This window comes from Podarcis vaucheri, assembly GCF_965113315.1.
Source record: "Podarcis vaucheri genome assembly, chromosome: 2".
In the NCBI taxonomy this organism is placed as follows: domain Eukaryota; kingdom Metazoa; phylum Chordata; class Lepidosauria; order Squamata; family Lacertidae; genus Podarcis; species Podarcis vaucheri.
The window spans coordinates 40,720,890-40,743,764 of record NC_138760.1 but is presented as its reverse complement, the minus strand read 5'-3'; the positions used below and the strand labels follow the sequence as shown (position 1 = coordinate 40,743,764).

The 22,875-nt window shown below is 42.9% G+C and overlaps 1 protein-coding gene and 1 long non-coding RNA gene across 2 annotated transcripts; one reads left to right on the top strand and one right to left on the bottom strand.

The window, feature by feature from the left end:
- The first annotated feature begins 53 nt into the window (after positions 1 to 53).
- On the top strand, positions 54 to 9,990 carry LOC309521760 (uncharacterized protein). The gene is made up of 2 exons (XM_082204593.1): positions 54 to 896; positions 5,185 to 9,990. Exons 1-2 carry the CDS (start codon positions 545 to 547, stop codon positions 5,778 to 5,780), a joined length of 948 nt encoding a protein of 315 aa, XP_082060719.1. The 5' UTR covers positions 54 to 544; the 3' UTR covers positions 5,781 to 9,990.
- Positions 9,137 to 17,521, bottom strand: LOC309521965. Its single transcript, XR_014214801.1, has 3 exons — positions 15,147 to 17,521; positions 10,846 to 14,357; positions 9,137 to 10,478 (listed from the first exon to the last, which is right to left on the bottom strand). It is a non-coding gene; the product is annotated as an uncharacterized lncRNA (long non-coding RNA).
- Positions 17,522 to 22,875: the final 5,354 nt, after the last annotated feature.

The following is a 22,875-nucleotide window of genomic DNA, read 5'->3' as shown; positions in this document are numbered from 1 at the left end:
GCGGCTGCGTGGGTCCTTTTCCCGCTCGATGTTAAATGGGAAGCTGCTCGCGGTGACGGAGAGACGAGGGGACGACGACGAGCGTTTCCAGGGCAACGGCCCGTTGCCTCTTCGCTCTTCTCCAGCGAGGAAGCGCCCGGGGCCTAGCGGAGTTCGCGGGAGGGGGGCGCCTCAGAAACCCCCGCGCCTCTCTCGGGAGCTGAGACCCGTGGAGGGTGGCGAGGGGGTAGAGAAGGGCGCCTGGGCTGGGCCCCTCCGCTCTCGCGCTTCTTCCGGCTGCAGAGTAACCTCCCACTCTGCCTTCCACCCCGAAGGGCCCTACATTTCGCCCCCCGTTTTAAAAGGTCGCTTGCTTGTGCTGCCAGGTGCGGCTCCCGCCGCCCCCACCTCAGTGCTGAGCCTGCAAAGCACCTGCCCCAAGAGACAGGCAGCGCCCTATATTTATAGTTTATTTTGGGGCGTGGAGTTCCCCTTATACCTGCAATAAAATTTGGCCCTTTTGAGCCCCCCATAGCTCCCCTGCCATCTCCCCGTTGTTTCTGCCATGGAGCCAGTCAAGAGGCCCAGTGACGACAGCCTCGTCGTCCCCGGGACTCCAGAAAACAAGTGTACCAGGGGACCCAATCCTAAGGACAGTCCCCCCAACCCGTCCCTCATGAAAGCCTTGGAGGCGGTTTTAATCGCTGGCCGGCGTGGCTTGCTTGGCCCGGAAGCCATGGCAGCAGCGGGAGGCACCCCGGAATTGAATCCGGGAGGCAGCAACGGAGTGGCCCCTCCGGCAGTAGACCCTCCGGGAGGCCTGAATCCTATTCCCTGCTTGGCAGGAGGGGGGAAGAAGAAGAAGGTTGTCAATGAGATGCGTACGTCTGTGATAACTGCCGTGCAACCGGTAACAGGTAAGTCAAGGCGCCCTCCAATATGATGGGGCTGCAACCCCAAGCGAGATGCTCCGAAACACAAACCTGCAGGGATTGCCATTTCCATGCCACTGTATCTTGTCCCACACCTGTTTGGAAAAAATGGCAGCAAGTGAGGGAGGATGGAAAAGCTTCCAAACCACAGCTGCCTAGTGTGGCATGACTGTGGTAATTGTTCCAATTATATATCTAGCTGCAACTCACTGAGAGCAAGGGTAGATTTTTCTTTATTTAGCAGGAAACGGAAAGTTTTGTCTCTGTGTCCCATGGCCTTTGACAAGGCCAGAAAGGATAGAATTAATTGTGGAATATTAGAAAATGCAGAAAACACATGTTGTGGTATAAATTGATTGTGCACCCCACACCATAAACGTCTGAATTAATAATGTAGATTTTTAGTGACTGCATTAAAGTGGGCAAGTGGAACAATTAAGGCAATGGAATACCCATTATGAAACCAGAAAGTAGTAAATAAAGAGTTGAAAAAGAATATGGGCACAAATGCAATGGTATATAAAATCCTGAAATATTTAGAAAAAGCAATTGCTGAATCAGTATAGGTACCATACTATATGTGATAAGCTTTAACGTTATTGTGTCATACAGCAAGTCAGACAATGCATGATCAGGAGGTCCTTATACTTCTGAACAATAGATGTAAGTACTATAGAAGAAGACGATCTTTATTGTCTTCTTCTTTTGGCCTCTCTTTGTCTAGCATAAGGTTCTCCCTATAGCTGTTCCAAAGATACTGTATTAACAAAGCAGTCATATGTTTGCCTTACACTGAGACCAACAATATGTTGCTGCTTTGCCAGAAAAAAGGCTACCATATCCAGTGCATACTCAGACTGGGAGTGGGGAAACACACTACTTGGAAAATACACAAAAAGGGAAACAGTGCCACTGTCCATCAATCTGGTGCTATGCGGAACATGCTGCGTATAATGCAGACATGAAGGGGGCCAGTAAGCCAAGCTGGGGGCATTTTGGCCATGCCATTGTGCCCCTAACATGTACGAAGTGCAGACAACTGGGCAGCAGTCACATTCAAGGGGCCCTTCTGGTGCTGTCTGCTAAAGTGGTAGCAAACATACTTAGGTGATTACTGGCTCGAAGGCAAAACATTTTACCCCTCTAGCAAACCCCAATGGAAGAAAAGCATAGAATCAAGTGGTAGCAACAAACAAGAGAATGCAATAGTGCTGTCTCCAAGCAAGCATGAGCAAACTCAGGAGGTTGCTGGCTCAAATCCATACCAGCCATTGTTCCTTGATCAAGTACACTTGTGGAAATACTTGAGTGAATGCTCATGTTTCCAGGGGTAGTGGTCCAAATACTATCAAGTGAAAAATACATTGTAGCGCAATATTGCCTAGGAATAGCTGGGACAGTATGCTCTCAAGGTTGCACTGATCGCTTGGAAGGATCCAGCAGTGCACCAGGAACAGGATTCATACAGCATCAAAATCCAGGTATGCATCACCAGACACTTCTCCAGGACTGAGGGTAAGCATGTGGCAGAGGCAGGTGCCCTTGGATAGCAAGTTGCTGGACCAAAGAAAGTGAGGAGATTGCCTGCCTGCCTGGGGGCATATCGACAGCAAGAAGATCGTAGTCCTTCCACCCTGAAACCAGCTCTGCTAGGGACAGGGAGCACCCTGCAGACAAGTTGCTGGATAAGTCTTGCAAAAACGGCAGCCTAAAGTTTTGTACTGCTGAGCAGTGCTCATAACACTGTGGGCATGCCTTAAAGATGGGAACAGTCACTGTGACCAGCATAAGAGAGGCTCATCACTCATAAGACAGCAACCTTACCTAGTTGGCCATTAAATAAATTCAGCTGGAAATTAAAAGGTTTTTCAACTACAGAAATTTCGAATGCTGCATTTGGGTGCCCAGAATTTCTGTGGCACCAAAGAATCTCATTGGCTTTAAGAAATTTCTGAAGTATATATTTTTATTTTGGATCTCCATACGTGGTTCATGTGCTTTGCTATAGCTTATCCAGCAAAAAACTAGACAGCCCGCTGCAGACATATGTTTCCAGAAACGTTCTGCGTGCATGCATAGGTGGTATGCACATAATTCCTTCCCTCAGCTACCCCACGTCAAATAATCAATGATAGCACTGGGAGCAGAGAGCTAGATTTGGTCTCCCTTATTAATGCCATAATTGGTGAAGGTGTGACTGGCAACATTAGACTGGAAGCAGTGACTTTTAGTTATCAAATCCACTTTACTTTTAAGACCAATATATGTCTCGGCTCCTTTGTTTAAACACCTGGATCTATTTGTACATCATGCACATTTCTGAGTTCCACTTAGTTACTAGTTGGGCACTCTGGATTGCACGGGCTAATAATCTGTGGGAAGCTGGGGGGTGGGTGACCAGCTTCATAGTAGAGTATTATACTTTTTCATCATCTCTTCCAGCAGTATGATTCTGTGTTCTTGACACAAAACAAGGTTCAGATAATTTTTTATACCCTAGTTTTTCAAGTTATGTGTGACTTTGTTAAGATGTAGTTTTGTTTTGTTTTGTGGGTTTTTAAAACCTTGTTTGTTGCCATATATTGTTTATATTTATCTTAAGTATTAATCCATCTAATAAAAAGAAACCAGCTAATTACAGTCAGATGCTCTTTTTGGAAGTGTTCTTTTTCCTCTCTGGTGCTTTTATTCAAAACTTCTATGGAACTGAGTTACAGGTGGTAGGTATAATTCACATTCCACAGATGTCAAAGCGTAATGATTGCAACTTGTGCCCCTTATTTTTCTCTGTGTGCGGATTTTGAAGCTAACAGAGCCAAAAAGAATCTACTGCATTATGTCACTGCAGTTTTGATACTTTAAAAAACCTCTCAAGCCAGGTTCTTAGCACCACCTGCCATTCAAATGGCCATCTCTGTGCTCTTGACTATTTTCACCACTCACTGAATTTTGCTATCTTCCTACTCTTACTGCTGTGGTTGATTATATCCTCCTCCTTCATTCTAAATGACGCTAGTCTCATCACAGAGGTCAGTAGACTAATCTTGCTGGTTCCCCTCTTACCTAATAAAACTCTTCGTATTAATCGTACGGAAAAATGCAGTAAATCACCTGCAGTTGTCAATACCTGCAGTATTTGTTTGCTGATGGAGGAGAGGCAGGTTTGAGTGCAGGGTTTGACTCTTAAAAAAAAATAAAGAGAGAGGTGCATCTTTTCTGTTTGCCTGAATTTTGGTTCATACAGATATGTTTGTGAAAACAGCAGTGGCAAGATCTGTTAAAACTGCACAGAGTTCACTGAAATGGGCAAACAGAATACTGTACAGATGCACTTTCTCTTTCTCCTTTCTCTGCCATTTATATATGTAAAATGTAGTTTAACAACACAAAATTAAGCATGTTAACTCCAAAGTCAGTTCCATATGCCCAGTGGCCATTACTGCTTACCATGTATGCTAAGGATTGCAGCATAAGATTACCATGGTTTGGCCATGCTAAAATTCTGGGGTGGCAAGAAGATGAGGCATGCCAAATTGCCTCTACTTGCTGGTTTCTGCTGTGGCCTTTCCTCGTGGGGGAAATTGCCCCAGAATGCTTATTCCTGTGAAAGCAGCTTAATGGTCTTTCTTGGTCAGAAAAAACACTTTATTGCACCTTCTTCAATTCAGGTCAAATTGAGCTGCATTTGCTACAGCTAGGTACACTATAGCCTCAGGTTGATAAGTGGGTGAGTGCAGATGTCAGGATCACTCAGCAACTGTTGTCTTCCCTGCCTGCGTATCATCTGGGCTGCTGCTCATAGTGGAAGGATTAGTGGTGCTGAGACTGGTTCTGCAGCCAGCTCTTTTCATGACCCGTGGCAGTGATAGTCCTGTCGCCTGTTCCTGAAAACGAGTGCTTACAGCTGAAGGAGGGGGATATCCTTTTTTGTGTGTTTCCTCGTGGGCTGAGCTCAGCTGCACTTTTCTCCCTACCCCATCCTTGATCCTCTTAGTGGGTTCTCCTCAGTCAGTTGTCTTAACAGGCTTCTGTGAATGTTTTAATTCTGCTGCATATTAGTGGACTTCTGTCTTCTCAAAAGTGCAGCTAGCTTGGTCTCTTGATTTTGGTCTTGAGAGAATGCTGATCAAATTTTCTAGCATATTAACATGTTTATAGATTTTAAATTTCAGTCTTTAACCTTTTAGTACTAGCGTTTTCAGGATGGAGGAACAGTAAGCTAGTACAGGGGTCAATCTGAAGCAGTTGAACTAATGTGGCATTTTACTTTTAGGTGCTGGAAGACAGCAACCTCCCCCAAAGGAAATCTGGATATGTGGCAATTCTGTGATCTTGGCATCAAAGAAGAGAGCTAAAAGTCTACCACATGGATTTCAGTTGGGCATCTCTGTTTCAAGGGCATATGTGTATTGGCATGGGATACAGGCAATGAAGTGGGAACAGCTCATGCCTCTTCTGCATGAAATTTATCATCTCCGTTCTTCTCCATCCCTTATAATAATTCATATTGGAGAAGATGATCTACTTCCCAACGATAACTTGTCTCTCATTATATCCATGAAAAATGACTTGGGCATTCTTAAAAGAGCGTTCCCAAATGCTACTATAGTTTGGTCTTCACTGTTGCCAAGACGTGCTTGCAAGATGGACCAAAATCCTGAACAGATGGCAAAAGCTCAAAAGCATGTTAACAAGAAAATGGTAGGCTTTTGTAATGAAATTGGTGTACACTTTTTGTCGCATAACTTGATTACGCCTGATAAAGCAAACCTGTTCTTGCCTGATGTCAATGACCTATCTGATGCAGGAGCTGATTTATTCTTGGCAGACCTGAAGAAAGTCCTGCGGTTCTATCAGGTTTTGGGATAGTTGGAAAGATGCTAGTAATATATGTTTGTTTTTGTCAGAAAGAATGGGTTTGTTGCTGCTTGACCATCATATAGTGTCTTACAAATTGTACACTTGGATGAATACGAGTGGATATGGGCTTCCTGTTCCTAGGTAGCTTTAAACTGCATTTTACATATATAGATGACACAGGTTGATAGATATATTCCTCTGACTAATCTCTGCAACGATAGGACTAATAACAGATGAAAGAAGCTGTTCCCTTTTAACATCGTGAAGATTTTCAATGTATACTCTCATTGTTAATGAAACTACATTTTGATTTCTTTGAGGGAAACTTGTAAGATGGTATAATGAAAAATGCTGTGGACCAGGTATCTGCTTACTGCTCTGTCTGCAAGGCGTTATCCAGAGAGGCACATGTATGTAACTAGTCATTATAAAGAACCCAAGCAAAAACAGGTGAAACAGTTTTTCAGATGTTAACAAATTGTATGTGCAAGTATATTGGGTAGACAGGGGAAATGAGACCACACAAAGTAAGCATATACATGTTTTTCAGCATTGGATATTTGCATTTGCATTGATTCTCTCTTGCAGTCAGCAAATTGCTTACTTCAGCTGGTCATTGAATGCTATGTGCTATTCCAGAATAAGCCATCTGAGGGCTGTGTTTCTGCCGCAGACTAGTTCCATTGTCTAGAAGAGGTCATTTGGAGCAATAATTGGCTGTGATTCCCAACCATCATTCCCTAGTGTGGTGGCACTTAGGAAGTATTCATTGTCTATTGCCATTTGTACCAGTTTATATCTCCCCCCCCCCATCTTACTATTTGTAATTCTGATATACGTTTTCCCACTTTGACTACCTTAAGGACATGGAATTACATCTGGTGGGAAAGACTTGCTTAATACAAGTACAGGGAAACTCCATATTACCTCTTCAGTATCCATAATTAATTATAATTACAGTCAACCCTATCGGACCATGAGAGGAAATCCAGACAACCCCAGCATCATAATACTGTTATTAGGACTGCAGAGTAGTGAACTAACCTTCTTGTTTCACAGAACTCTTTATCGGGATGAATATGGAATGCACACAGAAAAAAGGAAGACGACAGGGAGAGAAGAGAAAAAGGTGTTGCTAGTAAGAGCGCAGTGGAAGTCCCATGTGCCATATGTGATTGCCTTAACACAGTGATTCAGGAAAACGTTTGCCAAATGATTAGGTCTGTTTATGCCACGTGCAAATGATTTGAACAAAGAATCAGTGACCACGCTCACTTTGGAAATTGCAAAGCCAGCACTTGAACCTGTCTCTGATTTGGTTTTGAATCACTACTCAGGTATTTTCAAAGGGGGGGTGGCCATTGATTCTTTGTCCCAATGTTCTTTGGTGCAACCGGAACCATCTGTACTTGGCATAAACTAACCTAATCAATCTGCAAGGGGCTTGTCCTTTACTGGTGATAGGGCTTCTACCATGCCCTCTACCAGCAACAGATCTCTTCTCTCCATGACACCTTGTTTTGTTTAACAACCTGTCTGACAAAGAGGATTGTGAAATTTGAAAAACTAGCCACTTATTTTGTGACATCTAGTTACTCCTAATTAAGTATTGTAAAGTGGCTGCCGTTTCCATAATTAATAGAAATTGCTATTACATTTTTCTGTGTTTTTTTTGTCAGAATGCTGATAAATGATTTGTCGGGGGGGCGGTTATGTTATCTCTCTCCCCCTCACTATTTTGTATTGAATTCACAAGCTATCATTTAGTATAGGGAGGTCAGGATAATGTTGTAAACTGTATTATGACCAAAGAACATATTCATCAGTTTGTTGGGGTCTTGTCTAAGCTTGAGGATGAGCTTATCTATGCAGGTCAGATATAGGTGCAGAAGTAAGAAGTTCCATATGTGGTTTTTAATAAAAACTTAAGAAACCATAAGGTGCAAATAATCAAATGGAATTAGCAGCAGAGGCCAATACTCTTCCAGATAATTCTTTGGCAGTCATGGAATCATCCAAGACAGAAGGAGAAATGGGTTTATGTTTGGCTACCTGAATTTTTATTATCTATTTTTGCAACATGAATCTCAGTGTAAATATTGCAATAGAACCATAACTTTGACTTTGTGTAGTAGTGCCTTGCAGTGCTTTTGGTACATCAGAATAGTTACTGTTAACTGATGCAACAGAGTTAGAGGTAAGTTGCTAGAAAAACTGCTCCATCTGGAATGAAGATGGAGGCAAATGTTTCCTATGGCTCGTGCTGTTGGATATAATCACATCACTGCAGGAACTTAAGTGGACATGGACATCTGTGAATAAAAGGTGAGCAGAAACGGAAAAATGGAGACGCCTGCAAAACGAAGGAACTGCTATTTTTGTGATTTTTTTATATATACACTTGAGTTACACACTTAGTCTGTATTTTGTTTTGCTTCGAGTAGGATGAGGTTTTGCCTAAACTATTTACAGAATTGGATCTTTGCAAAATGTGATAGTATATGCCAGAAGCAAAGGCCACAGGAGCAAGCAAAAGGATCTGTAAACCAAGATGTCCAGAGAGAATTGCAACTTGTGAAGACATTTGAAGAATCAAAATTGTACTGCGATGGAAATGCAAACATGTCTTGACTGTATATTACTTCGTAACATACGAATGTAAAAACTTGTATGCAGGCAAAGGTTGTGTCCTGTAGACCTGCTACTGTTGTGTTTCTTCATGTTATGTTACGGCAGTTGCCTTGCTTTGGAACTAAATCTGTTCTTGTACATTATATTGAGTTGCTATCCACAGCACTGTTGCTTCATCTTGTTAAGATTCTCAGCCTGTTTCTGTCATACATCACCACAGTGTTTAAATTGCACGATAATGAAAATAACAAAGAGTCTGGTGGCATCTACCAAGGATGGGGTGTTTATGCTTTTGTCAATGCAGCCTTGTTAATTGTTACAATACTTATTTTGCTTTTACGTTATTATCACTGTCCTTTTGCATTTCTCTTGGACTAACTCCTGTCAACCCCCCGCCCCAATGTATGTACACATCCATTCCAATTGGGGATTGCACTCCTCAGGGGTGGGGAACCAGTGGGCTGCAACTCCCATCAGCCCCAACCAACATGCCCTGTGATTGGGCAGGATGGGAAATGCAGATCAGCAGCAGATTCCCCACTCTTGCACTTCATGTATCCGCTTAAGTGGATTCTGGTCCATGAAAGCTGACCCTATAATGAATTTGTTAGTCCTTGTGCTGCCACAAGACTCTTTATTGGTTTTGGTGCACCAGCCTAACACAGCTGTCCCTCTGGGAATTGTAACAAAATAAATAATTCTTCATTAAATGGCAGCTGCAAGCTGATTTGGGAAACAGTTCCTTTATCAACAGGCAATGATGACATTTCTTTATACTATGAGGATTCTTCTCTAGAAGGAAGGGTTTTATCTAAATCATGAACAGGGAACCTTTGGCCCCCACAGAGGTTGCTGAACTACAGCTCCCTTCAGCCCTAGTAAGCATGTCCAGTGGACAGGGGTAATGGAAGTTGTAGATAAATAACATCTGGGGGACGAAAGGTTCTCCACACCTGATCTAAATCATCTTTTTGCGGACATGCTGCTGTCAACTTTGAGGCCCTATACATGTATTACTGGCATATGGGGCAATATTGGGGAGTAGGGCTGTGCTTTCTGTCCTGCCCCCAATGTTAGATGTACTTCCTTCAGCAACTATACCCAGTTGTCTTTAGAGCAAGAATTCTCAAAAGGAAATCCACTGATGTCATCAAAAGGCATACCATGTGCACCAGAACAAAAAGCAAGTACTTTGGGGGACTGTTAACGATGAGAACAGTGGCACATCTTGTCTATTCTGAATCTTGCATACCCTTTCAATTGTAATATTCTGAATGTGTTTCAGGGTGGAATTCTTACTCAATGTTGATAGACATGACAAAGATGTTGGTATCAGTATTCCTGGAATAACACACAGTGAACTTTGTGTAATAGAGTAAAGTGACTGAATTCTTTAGACAGATGTGAAATTAATTTTCAGGTTCAGTTATTACTTTCATCGTGGACACAGGCATTCATGTCTCAAGTTAATTCTTCCCTGTTAAGAGTCTTTAATTTATGAAGATAATGTTTTGACCAGTTATCTGACAAATGCATTTTCCCCCTGGAAATAAAGCATCTTTCTTTATTGCACATAGAAAAACCAAAATGTGTTTCACTGTTGATGTTTATAAAAGATAATATTTTTTCTTAGTCATGTTTAGCACAAACATGTACATAGGGTTCAAGTTAAACTAAGGAAATATTCACTCAATGCCACATCTTACAGCAGTATAACACTTCTATTTTTGACTTGATTTATTAAGTCAGGGACGTGGGTGGCACTGTGATCTAAACCACAGAGCCTAGCGCTTGCCGATCAGAAGGTCGGCGGTTCACATCCCTGCGACAGGGTGAGCTCCCATTGTTCGGTCCCAGCTCCTGCCCACCTAGCAGTTCGAAAGCACGTCAAAGTGCAAGTAGATAAAATAGGTACTGCTCCGGCGGGAAGGTAAACAGCGTTTCCATACGCTGTTCTGGTTCGCCAGAAGTGGCTTAGTCATGCTGGTCACATGACCCGAAAGCTGTCTGCGGACAAACGCTGGCTCCTTCGGCCTATAGAGCGAGATGAGCGTGCAACCCCAGAGTTATCCGCGACTGGATGCAGGTGGCGCTGTGGGTAAAACCTCAGCGCCTAGGACTTGCCGATCGCATGGTCGGCTGTTCGAATCCCCGCGGCAGGGTGCGCTCCCGTTGCTCGGTCCCAGCGCCTGCCAACCTAGCAGTTTGAAAGCACCCCCGCGTGCAAGTAGATAAATAGGGACCGCTTACTAGCGGGAAGGTAAACGGCGTTTCCGTGTGCTGCACTGGCTCGCCAGAGCAGCTTCGTCACGCTGGCCACGTGACCCGGAAGTGTCTGCGGACAGCGCTGGTTCCCAGCCTCTAGAGTGAGATGAGCGCACAACCCTAGAGTCTGTCAAGACTGGCCCGTACGGGCAGGGGTACCTTTACCTTTACCTTGGACTTAACAGTCAGGGGTACCTTTACCTTTACCTATTAAGTCAGCACAGGGGGTTCACACTTCGAATTTGTTAAATATTCCAGTTGTTAAACCTTGGAGAGAGAGGGAAAGCAAGGGGACAAATGAGTCATTTATACAGTTAAATGAGACATAGGTTACATTCTATACACCTATACCCATTTACCTGGGCGTAAACTCAATGGAACTTATTTCTGTTTACATGCATGTCAGGCTGTCTTGTAACTCTATCTGAGAAACAAAATTAACTCAAAACCAGTATTTAAATCATGGAAAACATGAGCATCACTCATGTTATCTGTAACTTATTTACATGCTGGTTTTAGGTTTATTACTATGGTAATTTCATTTCTGTAAGAGCAGAATTGTTTTTATACAGTATTACAGTATATTATGAGATACTCCCAGTGATAACTTTGTATTCCACTAGATGGTGCTATGACCAAACCAACGTTTTAAAGTTTGTGGTTGTCTCATTTTGCCAGTTGTTGATAATGTAGAAGTTCCAGTTTATAGGACTCCCATGAAGCAGTTCAGGAATATTTTCACTATATCCCAGTTACTGCATATGTGAGTTATACCTAGTAGTCTTTCCTATTTAGCAAATGGTAGTGACAGCTCACCTTTTTGAGCCATCTGGATGTACCGCATTTTTCGCTCTATAAGATGCACCAGACCACAAGACGCACCTAGTTTTTGGAGGAGGAAAACAAGAAAAAAAATATTCTGAATCTCAGAAGCCAGAACAGCAAGAGGGATCGCAGTGAAAGCAGCAATCCCTCTTGCTGTTCTAGCTTCTGTAATAGCTGCGCAGCCTGCATTCGCTCCATAAGACACACACACATTCCCCCTTACTTTTTAGGAGGGAAAAGGTGAGTCTTATAGAGCAAAAAATACGGTACTTCTTTTTTGCTTGGTTCTGCTGATAGTTTGGAGCTCACTGTAATATCACTGGATGTACTATATTGACTACCTGTCTGGAATAAGTAGTATGGAGAATTTTTTTTTTTAAAAAAAAGAGATTAGAATAAGTAACATTGGATTATTCTTTAACAGAATCTGGAAACTCACTTTATAGATTCCATAGCAGAAGCTTTTATAAATTTTGTTAATCTCAAGTTAAAGTTCTCAAACATGCAGTTTTATGAACTTTTGTGATCTCCCTGGTGCCCTTAGTACTGTCTTGATTCCCAAATAAACGTTTATTTTAAATTGATAGGTTGTCACACAGCTGACCTTCCCCTCCTGCTATTTTTAAAGGTTTTCCACTACTGTCCACGACACCATGGATGCACTTTGAGTGGCTGTGGCCTATTACAAAAATAATGTGGATATTCTCAAGCCACTGACGGGCCATTCCACAATGTTGGAGAACAATATGCCCTTGATCCAGTTCCCTGAGACAGGCTGCTTCCATCTCAGGCACCTGGCTGTGGGTTGCTTTCTTGCCCAGCAAAGGCAGTGGGAGCAAGGGGTCAGGGAAATAAGCACCCTGCAGCCAAGTGCTGCCCTCTCCATTCAGTTTCCTGAGCCTCCTGCTGCTTCCACTGCCTCTACCATATAATACTGCTGGGAAAGAAAGTCAAGTGGGATGGAACAGTCCATTGCCTAACTCTCAGGAAAGAGAAAAAATCCACAAAAGTTAACATGAAGTCCGTAATAAGGGACGAAAATAGGCCAGTCACCATAGCCTAATGTTATCCTATTGACTCTGATAATTGTAATTTGTTTTTGTCATGTTGGGCAATGCTGCCTCTTGCTGTCCCATTCCTTTGCTTTTGACTGGTTAAATCCCTGCTCACAAATGCACCATTTTATGTCTTTTCCACTGGTATTGTTGTCAACGGTCCTATCTCTAAATACTGTTCATGTCACTAAAGCTGAAGCCCTATGTTCACTTACTTGGAAATAAGCCCCACTGAACTCAGTGAGACTTCCTTCTAAATAACAATGTGTAAGACCAGACTGCAACATTCTCTGTCTTGGTCTCAACCTGGAATCCCTCAGGCTGCAAAGCCCTATATTATAACTTACCGGGTAATCTGCATCCTACCGTGATAGCTTGCTAAGTATAGAAGTTATTAGTCTTGTTTGAAAAATGCTTCTAATAACAATTGGTCTCTGCAGTCAAAGAACATGGAAGGTTTCCTTAAGCCATTTTGCTTTACTTGCCACTATACTAGAACATCTGCTCCAAAACTCTCTCTTGCTTTTTCTGTCTTGAATCGGGGATGGTCCCTGCTCAATTATTTGGGTCCAGCATGATGGCAAACTGGCAAGCTCATTAGAAAAGCTGGAGCGAACTCTGCCTCTTTATTAGCTGCAGCACATGCCTTGGAGCAGAGCTTGGATTATAACAGTAATTGCAATTGCTTGGCGTTCATAATTACAAGCTTCTGGGAGCTTTAATGAAACATTAACAATACAGTTGTTGCTGCAAATGGCCGGGTGCCCTGAGCAGTTTGACAAAACAGAAACTGGGAATGGAGCGAATAAATGAAACTCCTTGTGCATGACACACACTGCTGTACAATCAGCAGCAGGGAATTGATTCACATCATCACTGAAAGTAAGAATTATATAAACTTTTGCTTTTAATGGCAGTTGTAATCACCACCTGCTGTTTTCTACCTTTTAATTCCTCGAGCATCACAACTGAAAAGTGTTGCCCCAAGAATGGTTGTGCTGACCAGGGTGATAGTCTTAATATGTGGACAGTAAAGCTACTTCTCAGTGGGCATTCACTAATATAGACAGATAATCTCACATCTCCTGCTATCCAGAAGTGTGAGGATAAGCCTAAATCAAGAAATAAAACCTTTATTTATTTCTTGAGCTCCACTTGCTGCTGGCCTATTGCTCTTTCAAGGTAGGATGACTGTTGGTTATTGTTCTTGTTTTCCTTTGTTGCTTCTGTGTTCTCCACACATTTCTCCATGCTGGGAAGGAAGGACTGAAAGAAAACGCACCCCATCTATCCCTACTCCCAGTATTTTGCCAATTCTGTTTGTATGCATTTATAGCCCAACCCTTCACCATGTCCCAGGGTGGGATACATGCAGCTCAGTACAAGTAGACATGACGAGACCATAAATTCAACCAAATTTATGAGCAGAAATAGTAACGCCACTCCAATGGGAGGGGTATTTTGATCTCATCTCTCTTCAAAGAGAGGTCCACAAAAAATCCACAAAAGTTAACATGAAGTCCGTAATAAGGGACTAATGCTGAAATGTTTACAACGGTAAGGCCAGACATACCTCAATCTGGGGGGGTCACCACAGAAAAGGTCCTGTTCATGCATGACCAACCTGTGAACATCACAGGGAGACACAACTGTCAGCAGGGCCTCCCCTGCAGCTCTCAACACATGGGCAGGCCTAAAAGGAGGAGGATCCTCCAGGTATTTAGTGGCCAAGTTGTATGGGGCCCCAAATAGCTGAAGCACCTGGAATTGTGCTTATACAAACACAGGCAACCAGTGCAGGTCTTAAGAACTGGTGCAACACGTGCCCAAAGATTAAGGCTTTCTGGGAAATGATATATAATGAACTGAAAAAGGTATTTAAATATACCTTCCTGAAGAAACCAGAGGCCTTTCTCCTGGGCATTGTCGGCCAATTGGTGCCAAAGAAGGACAGAACTTTTTTTATGTACGCTACAACAGCAGCAAGAATACTCATTGCAAAGTATTGGAAGACACAAGATTTACCCACTCTGGAAGAATGGCAGATGAAGGTGATAGAGTACATGGAATTGACAGAAATGACTGGCAGAATCCAAGACCAGGGAAAAGAGGCAGTGGAAGAAGAATGGAAAAAATTTAAAGACTACCTACAGAAATACTGTAAAAGTAATGAATGTTAAAGGGATGTTGGATTGAAAATAAGTGATGTTAGTTAAAAGATTAATAAGAATATGTAAATATGGATGACAATGGTGGAAAATATATTATTATAGGTTAAGATGTTGAGTAAGGATGAATGATAGAGGGTAAGGACTTGCTGAACTAAAAATCTGAACTGGAATACAAAAAGGGAGGTGTGAGGAGGTCAGGAAACTAGTGAATGAGATATAAGACATGGAAACACTAATCTTTTTTTGTTTTCTTTTTTGGTGTTTCTTTTCTCTGCTTTTTTCTATTCTGTTAACTGTTTTTTATTGTGTACTTCTATGTGTTTTGTGTTGTATTTTCCCATTTTTGTAGTTTTTTTTGTTTTTGCATTTTATGTTCAAATTTTTGAAGCTTTTGATTGTTTAATAAATATTATATTAAAAAAAAGAACTGGTGCAACACGTGCCTAGCCTGTGGTACCCACCAGCACCTTAGCTGCTTCTGCATTCTGGAAGGGCCATCAGTTGGCAAACCAACTGGCATCCGTAGACACTGAAGCCCCCTGGGCCTTTTGATTTTACTGCGCCATCATCTTCCCCCTGCCTTAATTGGGTATAGCTGTAGGCCATTTCCCTGCAACTTAGTGTTTCTGGTCCAGGGGTGAATAAAATATGGGTCTAACTTGAATAAAATATGGGGGGGGGCTGAGGTAACCCCTGCCCCACATAATCAAAAGTTGAAGTGCATGCACACCTTTTGAATGGCAATGCCTATTAACTGGGGGAGGGCAGCCCCTCAAATGTTTTATTGGGGGGACCGAAGGGACCTGAGCCCCTAGGAGGTGGCTCCTGTTTTCTGGTCACTGTTTCAAAAAACAGCTAATATGGGTGCTGTGGCCTGCTTCCTTTTGCCCTTCACTGGAAGGGCTCACTTAACGTACACATTCTAGCAGTATGAAGATGTGCTTCCAAAGTTCAGTGATTTATGTCTGAGTCAACACAGTCGTGTAATGCTTCATACTCTTTAGAACAGGCTTCCTCAACCTTGGCCCTCCAGATGTTTTTGGCCTACAACTCCCATGATCTCTAGCTAGCAGGACCAGTGGTCAGGGATGATGGGAACTATAGTCTCAAAAACATCTGGAGGGCCGAGGTTGAGGAAGCTTGCTTTAGAACTATGATGGGCACAGAAAGAATGTGTTAGCTAATGCAACTTCCTCCCTGAACCAGGTAAGGACTTGAACATCCAGATTTTTTCAATCCTTTCACATTGGATGCAAAATCAACATCTTTCTATCACCTTGCTTATTTTGAGAAGAACAAAAAAAAAGGCTTTTTCAATGTATACTTAAAAGTATGATTAAAGGGATTTGCTTACAAAAGACACTAAGGGCGTGCAAGGCAATCTCTTTAAGGGGAGGCATATAGGGCATTTTCACATGAAGCTTACATTAGCGTTTCTTCACAGTCTAGGTGTAAGCTATTTGTTGATGGCATCTTTTCTCAGGAGGCAATAGAAGCGTGTACCTTTGGGGTGAAGTCAAAGCATAGGAGAGTTACAGCACCTGCTGTGACTGCAGAGACCGACATGTTTGGTTGCATCTGGAGCAGATGAAGGCATCCAGTTGTGCTGATGCAGATGTGCCATGCGTTTCTGTGCTCCCAGGGGTCATTCCTCTTCCGATCACTGCTGTGGATACACAACCTGCCTGTCTCGAGGTGCTGCGGTCATCTGCAAGGGATTCCACGTGGCACGGTTAATGCAGCCTGGCTCCACGGCACGTTTGCAGACATCTTTGTAATACAGAGTTGGTCTGCCAACAAGCTTGGTGCCTGAAGACAGCTCCCCATAGATGATCCTGCCATCTTCCATTCTCTGGACGTGACCAAGCCATTGCAAAGGTTGCTGAGACATCATTGTGAACATGCTTGGAATGTGGGCTTGGGAGAGCACATCTTTGTTTGAGACTCTGTCCTGCCATGTGACGCCCAAAATCTTCCTGATGCAGCACATGTGGAAGGCATTGAGGCATCGTTTCTGTAAGTTGCCCGTGACCAGTCGTGGAGGAAGGGGCTTTGGTACCCAGGGTGGCAGGGGCATGGCACGTCGCACGTGGGGGCATCCCAAGGGGGAGGTGCCTGCCCGTGCGAGCTGTCATCCCAATTGGGTAGGCGCCCGCCCATGCGAGCGTCATCCCAATGGGGTGGCGTCTGCCCAGGCATCCCAAGGGGGATGTGCCCACCCACAGCGATGTCGCCCCCCCAGGCTGGTACCCGGGGCAGACCGCCCCCTTCCTCTGCCACTGCCTGTGACTCACTTCCATAAAGCAGTGTGCTCAACATGCAAGCCTGGTAGACCTTCATCTTGCTATTGGTCATTAGCACCACATTCTCCCGTACTCTTGGAGAGGGAAGCCGTTGCCGTAGCGGTCTTACCAATATGCTTGTCCAGCTCAGCGTCAATGAGAGGTTGCTGGTTACTGTGGAGCCCAGGTAGACTTCAGCATCTACCATCTCAAGCATGTGGTTGCCAGTGCTGATGCATGGAGTGCTGGCGATGTTCTGACCCAGGAAATTGGTCTTTGTCAGGGTGGTGGTAAGGTCAAACTCCCTGCAGGCTTGGGCAAAACGGTTGATGGATCTCTGTTCAGCTTCCTCACAGTGCGCTATGAAGACTGCATCATCATAAAGAACCACTGCAGTTTTCTCTTGATGTGGAGAATGCAAGGTTGAACAGACCGTTGAATGGATGTATACCCAGTCTTCAGTCAAGCTGAAGGCATATGAGAGCAACCCATAGAAGGGAATTAGGATAAGAACACAGCCCTTTGCCGGACTTCCGGTGGAGCGCGATCTTGCCGCAAGCGGGGATTTTTCTGTGAGGGAAATCCCGGGCTATTTCGGAGGAATAGGGGTGCTACAGGGCGCGGTGGCCCCCTAAAAATACCTCTGGTGGGTGTCCAGAAGGTCAGGTTCCCGGCGGGACCAGAAGCGGTCCGCCCGGCCGTCAGGTAGCTTCCAAAAGAAGCGAAGAGAACGGCGGAGCGGAGCAGCGGGTCGAGGGAAGCCATTATCTACCTCCGAATAGCGAAGCCCCGAGCTTGCAGAGAAAGCGCCTCGCTCTCAAATTAAAGAAATCCGGTGCATAAACTGAAAATCTGGGAGTAATAAGGAGAACCCGGAGAGAGAGAAAAATTTTGTGGTGTTCAGCTGACAGCCGAAATCAGCACGGTCGCAAAGCTATTCGCAGAGCGGAAAAAGGAAAGTGAGTTGCCCTAGCGGCTATTGTTTCTTTTCCCCTACGAACTTCTTATAATCAACAGAGTAATAAGCCACAAAGAGGATTAGCCTGAGTGGAGGCAAAAAGACGAATTGACCCTGCTCTGACATTTGGTGATACATTTAATTAAACAGTTGTTAATTTATTGAAAGGTTATAAATTAGAAAATTGGGTAATTGTAAAATTTATAAATTTTGAGGTATATAAAGACTGTTTTTTGGGGGGGGATAAGTATTTTGGATAAATATTGGAGACATTGGATTCTTATCTCATTATACATGACTAAGCCATTTTTCACCTTCTCACCCCTTGCCTTTTCCTGTAAGACCTATTGCAGTCGTTAAGAGTTGTCAACAGGCTCATCTCAGCTATCTGCCAATCTCCCATTCTCACCACCCTTCTGAGTAATACCCCTCCCCACCTTCTCACCATATAGAAGGATCTGGCAACTTCTGTTTCAGTGTATCTGAAGAAGTGTGCATGCACACGAAAGCTCATACCAAGAACTAACTTAGTTGGTCTTCAAGGTGCTACTGGAAGGAATTTTTTTATTTTGACTATGGTAGACCAACACGGCTACCTATCTGTAACTGGATTTGTGTAGGGTTTACCCCTTAGCCTTTCCTTCTCCTGAAGATAAACTGCAAGACAGCAGAGGTTTAGGATCAGAGTTTTCCTTCTCCTAGATAGGCTACTATTTCCCCAGGCTGATGAGCCCCATCTGTCCCTTGCTTCCCTCTACAGCACATGCAGAAACCACCTTCTTGACCATTTCTTGGTTTCATCCACTCAATCTGCTTCAGCCTGTCTTTGCCTGGAGGGTCCTTAAACTCACCAAGGGTTTGAGACCCATCAGCTAGCCTCACTCAGTTTAGCTGGCCAATCAAAGCCATTCCCAGAGTGTGGCTGGTGTAGCATGTTGACAGCTTCTAGGATAAGGTTACCAGCTTTTTTCAATGAATCCAGGGACACTTTTCAACTTCAATAGATTTTGTATGGAGCCTGATGTTTAGATCTGGGGACTGTCCCCGGGAAACGGGGACGTCTGGTAACCTTATTCTAGGAGCCACAGGTGAGAGCAGAGTGCAGGGTGGGGACCAAGATGGACTAACTCCCCCAGAAGGAGCACAACTTATCTCTCACCAGAAATACTACCCCTCCCCTTACACCCCTGTCAATAATACAATGAAAATAAACCCCCATCTAATACCTAAAAGCAGTGGTAGCCAATATGGTGCCCTCCAGAAGTTGCTGAGCTCCCATCACCCCCAGCCAGCATGGCCAGTCATCAGGGGCTATAGGAGCTAGAGGGCAGCAACACATTGACTATCCCTGCTAAAGTCTGTATTCAGCCCCCCCCCCCGCCATTCATGTGAGTGTCTGTGGTCTCTCTTAAGCTAGGCACTGCAGCTTCCAATCAGGAAGAAAAGTGTAACAGCTTCCTTCTAACCTATGTATTGAGTAATCTTCCACACACTTACTAGAGAGTAAATCTCGCTGAGTTCAGTGCTACTTCTGAATAAACATGTTTAGGATTGGACTGAATAAGAGGTTGGCAAGGAAGGCCAATGTCCTGTGCTGCTTCTTGGGAGTCTAGTGCTTCCTCCATTATCTCTATTCATAGGAACACAGCCTAAATCTTCACCCTGCCAGTATTTTTAGATTTCACAGTGTTATTTTCTTACAGCATCTAATATGATACCTTTTTGGTGGTCATGCCCTGGCTATGGAACCAGGGGCTAGGGGTGCTTGCCTGGCACCCACATTGTGGTCCTTTTTTATTTCCCCTGGGATTTTAAATCCTCAGGATACTCTAGTAAATAGATACTTTTATATGCTATCTTTTTTTCCATAAATATTTTTATTAATTTACAACAAAACAAAACATACATAAAATTTTTCACATCCAATTTTCACAAATTGCTTCTTTTCTGGACTTCCTTCAGCTTCTCCGTAAATCATCCATAGTCATTATTTTAAATACGCATTTCGTAATTTATATTCTCATTATTTATACCCTTAATTTCCTTTCTCTTTAGACACTACTTCTTAGTTTTTTCACAGTGCTTTTTTAAACCCCTCTAGCGTTATCTGTCCCTCACTTATACTTTCCAGATATTCCACAAATTTCCCCCAGTCCTCGATGAACTTTTGGTCTCTTAGGTATCTAATTTTCCCAGTCAATTTATCCAACTCAGCATAGTCTTAACAGCTTCATTCTCCATTCTTCCACTGTCAGTATTTCCTGTTGTTTCCATTTCTGAGCCAGTAACACTCTTGCTGCAGTCACTGCATATTGGAAAAAATTACAGTCCTTTCTCTTGATCTCATTTCCTAGTATTCCTAACAGAAAGGCTTCAGGTTTCTTTGTAAATGTATATTTTAGAATCTTCTTCAATTCATTGTATATCCTTTCCCAGAAGCCTTTCACTTTCTTACATTCCCACCACGTATGATAAAAAGAGCCTTCCTTATCTTTACATTTCCAACACTTATTACATGTCTTATACATTTTTGCTAATTTCACCGGTGTTATATACTGTAATAGGTATGAGTTACTCGTGCGTAAACTGGTGCCTTTCTCGGTTAATTTGCCTTGTTAAACCTTTCTGACTGCACAGCCCCTTCCCATCGTGGCTGCCTCAGTCACTGGCAGAATCCGTCAGTGGGCGTTTCTTGAACCTCTTCCAACATAAAAGTTGTTTGACACCCAGTCTCCTCCTCCTCTCACCGTGCGGGAGTCTTCTGCGCAGGGAAGGCGTGGGTAGCGGAGGACCTGGGCTCTCCTCACTGATGTCCAGTGAAGAGCCCTGGAGCCCTCTCTCCAATTCCCCCGTCTGCCCCCTTTATCCCTGGTGTTGCGCTGATTGGCTTCCCCCTCCACTGAGCTGTTTCTCCCCCTGCTGCTGGGTCCTTCGCCAGCATCATCTGGGAGCCTCCCCTTCGCCTCTCGCTCCGATTTCAGTTCCCTGACATATACCATCTATAAAACATTTTCATAACATAAAAAGGAAGAAACAAAACCCAACTATGGTGCAAAATATTAAATAATGCTTTGAGATGGATTGAATTAATAAAAATAATTAAACTTTAATTCAAAGAGACGTTATGACAAAAGGATTATATAAAATAAAACTTGCCCTTTTTTCCATAGGTGAGCCACCAAAGAAGGGGGGTTAGGAGAGTTACATCAACTATACAATACAAGGAGCTGGTGCCAGAAGATTGCAATGTTCAGCTGTACTCATAAATCAACACAGGTTGCAGTGAAATTTCCTTTTTAAATTTATTCCCATGCAAGTCTCAATTTATTTGTCAAGATTTCCAATAGTCCAATCTGCCATTTTTATGCTATTTTACATGGTTTGCTGTTGATGGTTTTATCAGTTAATATTTTATTGCTTGTTTTGTTGCTTTTTAAAAATACTTATGCATTTTAAACTTTATTATTCACCTGTATATTAGCTGTTGGGTAATATACATACATTGTTAATAAATAAATAAATAACTGAGTGCATTAAATCTTTCAAAACATAATCATACTATCTGAAGTAAAACAAAGACAAAAATGAATAAAAACACTGGTCACACATAAATAACAATTGGGGGAAATGGCTGCCTTGAAAATGATAGTATTGTCAAAAATACTATTGTATTTTTTAAATTTACCATTAGTTCACCCGAAATTTTTGATAATTGGATATTTATAGTTTTTATCTGGCAAAAGAAAAGACCCAGAGTAACTTTGAAGACTCTACATAACAATGAAGGAGAAAGGACTAGCTCTCCCATGAATTAGAAAACACTTTGAAGCAGCTATGCTGGCCTATTTAAAAATCAGATTTTACCCAAAAAGATTTTAAATACTGGACCAAATTAATGTTTTGACAAGTCTAAACAATACACTCTGGCATTGCTCACATTTTGATAAGGCTATAAGCCATGCATATCAGCCATGTTTAACACTTTGTATAATAAATACAAGCAAAAAAATAGCCCCAGGTTTAATCACCTCTTACTGCACTGTTTAATAATGCAAACATGGAGGAGGAAGAATTATTAGGAAATCTGTATTTATGGAAATCATGGTTTCACAGAACTAAGAAAATAATTTAAGGATGATAATTTATGACATATAATGAAATAATTGTTGAACTGCAAGAACATCCTTAATCCTTTCAATGTCTGCAGCTTAGAACTACTGCTCATAATTTCAACCACAAACTATAGTTTTCTAAAAGGACTTGCTAACTTTAATATCCTGGTGTTGAAAGAATATCCAACACAGATCCTAAGAAAAATCTGTGACACCATCACAAACCTAATTTATTTACCCATCCAAATGAGAAAGAAGAATTAGGTCAGTAAATATGGATAAACTTAGTGTGCCACATAATAGTGTTAGTACAGTGGTACCTCTGGGTGCGAATGGGATCCGTTCCAGAGCCCTGTTCACATCCTGAAGCAAATCCAACCCGCGTCTGCACGTGTTGCAATTCACCACTTCTGCGCATGTGTGTGACGTCATTTTGAGCGCCTGTGCATGTGCGAGCGGCAAAACCCGGAAGTAACGCGTTCCATTACTTCCAGTTTGCTGCGGAGCGCAACCCGAAAATGCTCAGCCTGAAGCATATTTAACTCGAGGTATGACTGTACAGTGGTACCTTGGGTTACATATGCTTCAGGTTACATACGCTTCAGGTTACAGACTCCGCTAACCCAGAAATAGTACCTCAGGTTAAGAACTTTGCTTCAGGATAAGAACATAAATCATGCAGTGGCGGTGCGGCGGCAGCAGGAGGCCCCATTAGCTAAAGTGGTGCTTCAGGTTAAGAACAGTTTCAGGCTAAGAACGGACCTCCGGAACGAATTAAGTGCTTAACCTGAGGTACCACTGTATA